The sequence below is a fragment of the Phytophthora parasitica genome (assembly GCF_000247585.1).
Source record: "Phytophthora parasitica INRA-310 unplaced genomic scaffold supercont2.690, whole genome shotgun sequence".
Classification (NCBI taxonomy): domain Eukaryota; phylum Oomycota; class Peronosporomycetes; order Peronosporales; family Peronosporaceae; genus Phytophthora; species Phytophthora nicotianae.
Window position 1 is genome coordinate 1 of NW_008649676.1, and position 1129 is coordinate 1129.

General features: G+C 54.2%; 1 protein-coding gene across 1 annotated transcript; it reads left to right on the top strand.

Moving 5' to 3' along the window:
* Positions 1-56: 56 nt before the first annotated feature.
* On the top strand, positions 57-980 carry PPTG_20493 (hypothetical protein; the record flags this gene model as incomplete). The annotated part of the gene is made up of 3 exons (XM_008919304.1): positions 57-250; positions 351-668; positions 737-980. 3 exons carry the CDS (start codon positions 57-59, stop codon positions 978-980), a joined length of 756 nt encoding a protein of 251 aa, XP_008917552.1.
* Between the last annotated feature and the right edge of the window lie 149 nt (positions 981-1129).

Consider the following 1129-nt stretch of genomic DNA (forward strand, 5'->3'; position numbering starts at 1 on the left):
GCAGTGTGCAAGAGGACCTCAGCGATCAGCAATTTTCGCAGAACCACTTCGCCACAATGGTGCGCGTGCCCGGATCTTTGGGTGCCTCAGGATATCACCGTGAGTCCCCAGATGAAGAAGCGCAAGCTGGAATTGGACTAGGGAACGAAGCGTCGACGGGTATTGGATCACCGTCGACTTCGCTAAAATCAAGATCGATCCACAGATCGGCAGAGTTTTGGGAGGAGCTCTACCGACGGAACAGAGGGAGGTCTGGCGACAGACCTAGAAGAAAAACCTCAACCTCCTCCCCAGGTCCCTTCGGGGACCCCTGCGGGTTCTGATTCGCATTAGAACCCGGTGGACGAAAGTCCACCGGCAAAAGCCGGGAACGTCTCGGCCAAACAACCGCCTAGCTCAATATCGATTGTCAAGAAGAAGCCAGCTAGATCGAAGTCCTCGCGAAAGAAGCTGAAGGCACCAGACTCGGACGTTGACGATCGCATCGATCTTACGTCAGCTTGGACGAATGAACAACTCGAGAGCGTGTATCACAAGAAGCAGCTTCACGCTTTTCTAGCTGAGGATGCTGTGATGCGCATCCTCCGTCCGAAGCTGCTCGGTGATCTGAAAGGTCCTGTATCTGAACCGGCCTTGAGATCGAATAAGTTGGACAACGTGAAAGCAACGTTACGTTTGTTCAAGTAGTCTGGAATTGTTGCTGGAGCATTTGAGCTAACGATCTGTTCGATCTTAGCGAAGAGGTCATCAAGGCTGTACCCAAGACGCTGTTCGAGTTGTTGAAGCCACTGGTGGATGGAGTCCACACGATCTCCAAGAACGGAGGATCCCCTTGTGATTCCCCAAGAGACGATCACGACGTGTCGTCTTCCCATTATGAGTCTGCAACAGAGGAGGTGGACACCGACAGTGTCGATGACCCGCCACGAACGACTCTAGGTCCATCCGGAACCGCGATGCTACGAGATCGAGCCGCCTAGAAGGCTGCAAGTTCACCCACGGAGAGAGGCTCCGCTGTCACAGGCGTAAATCGGTATTCGCCAGAGAAGCTGGAGTCCTTTTTTCAGTCGGCGATGGGGCGATTTCTCGAAGAACAGCGGACAGCGACGGCGCCTGAAGGTCCGACACC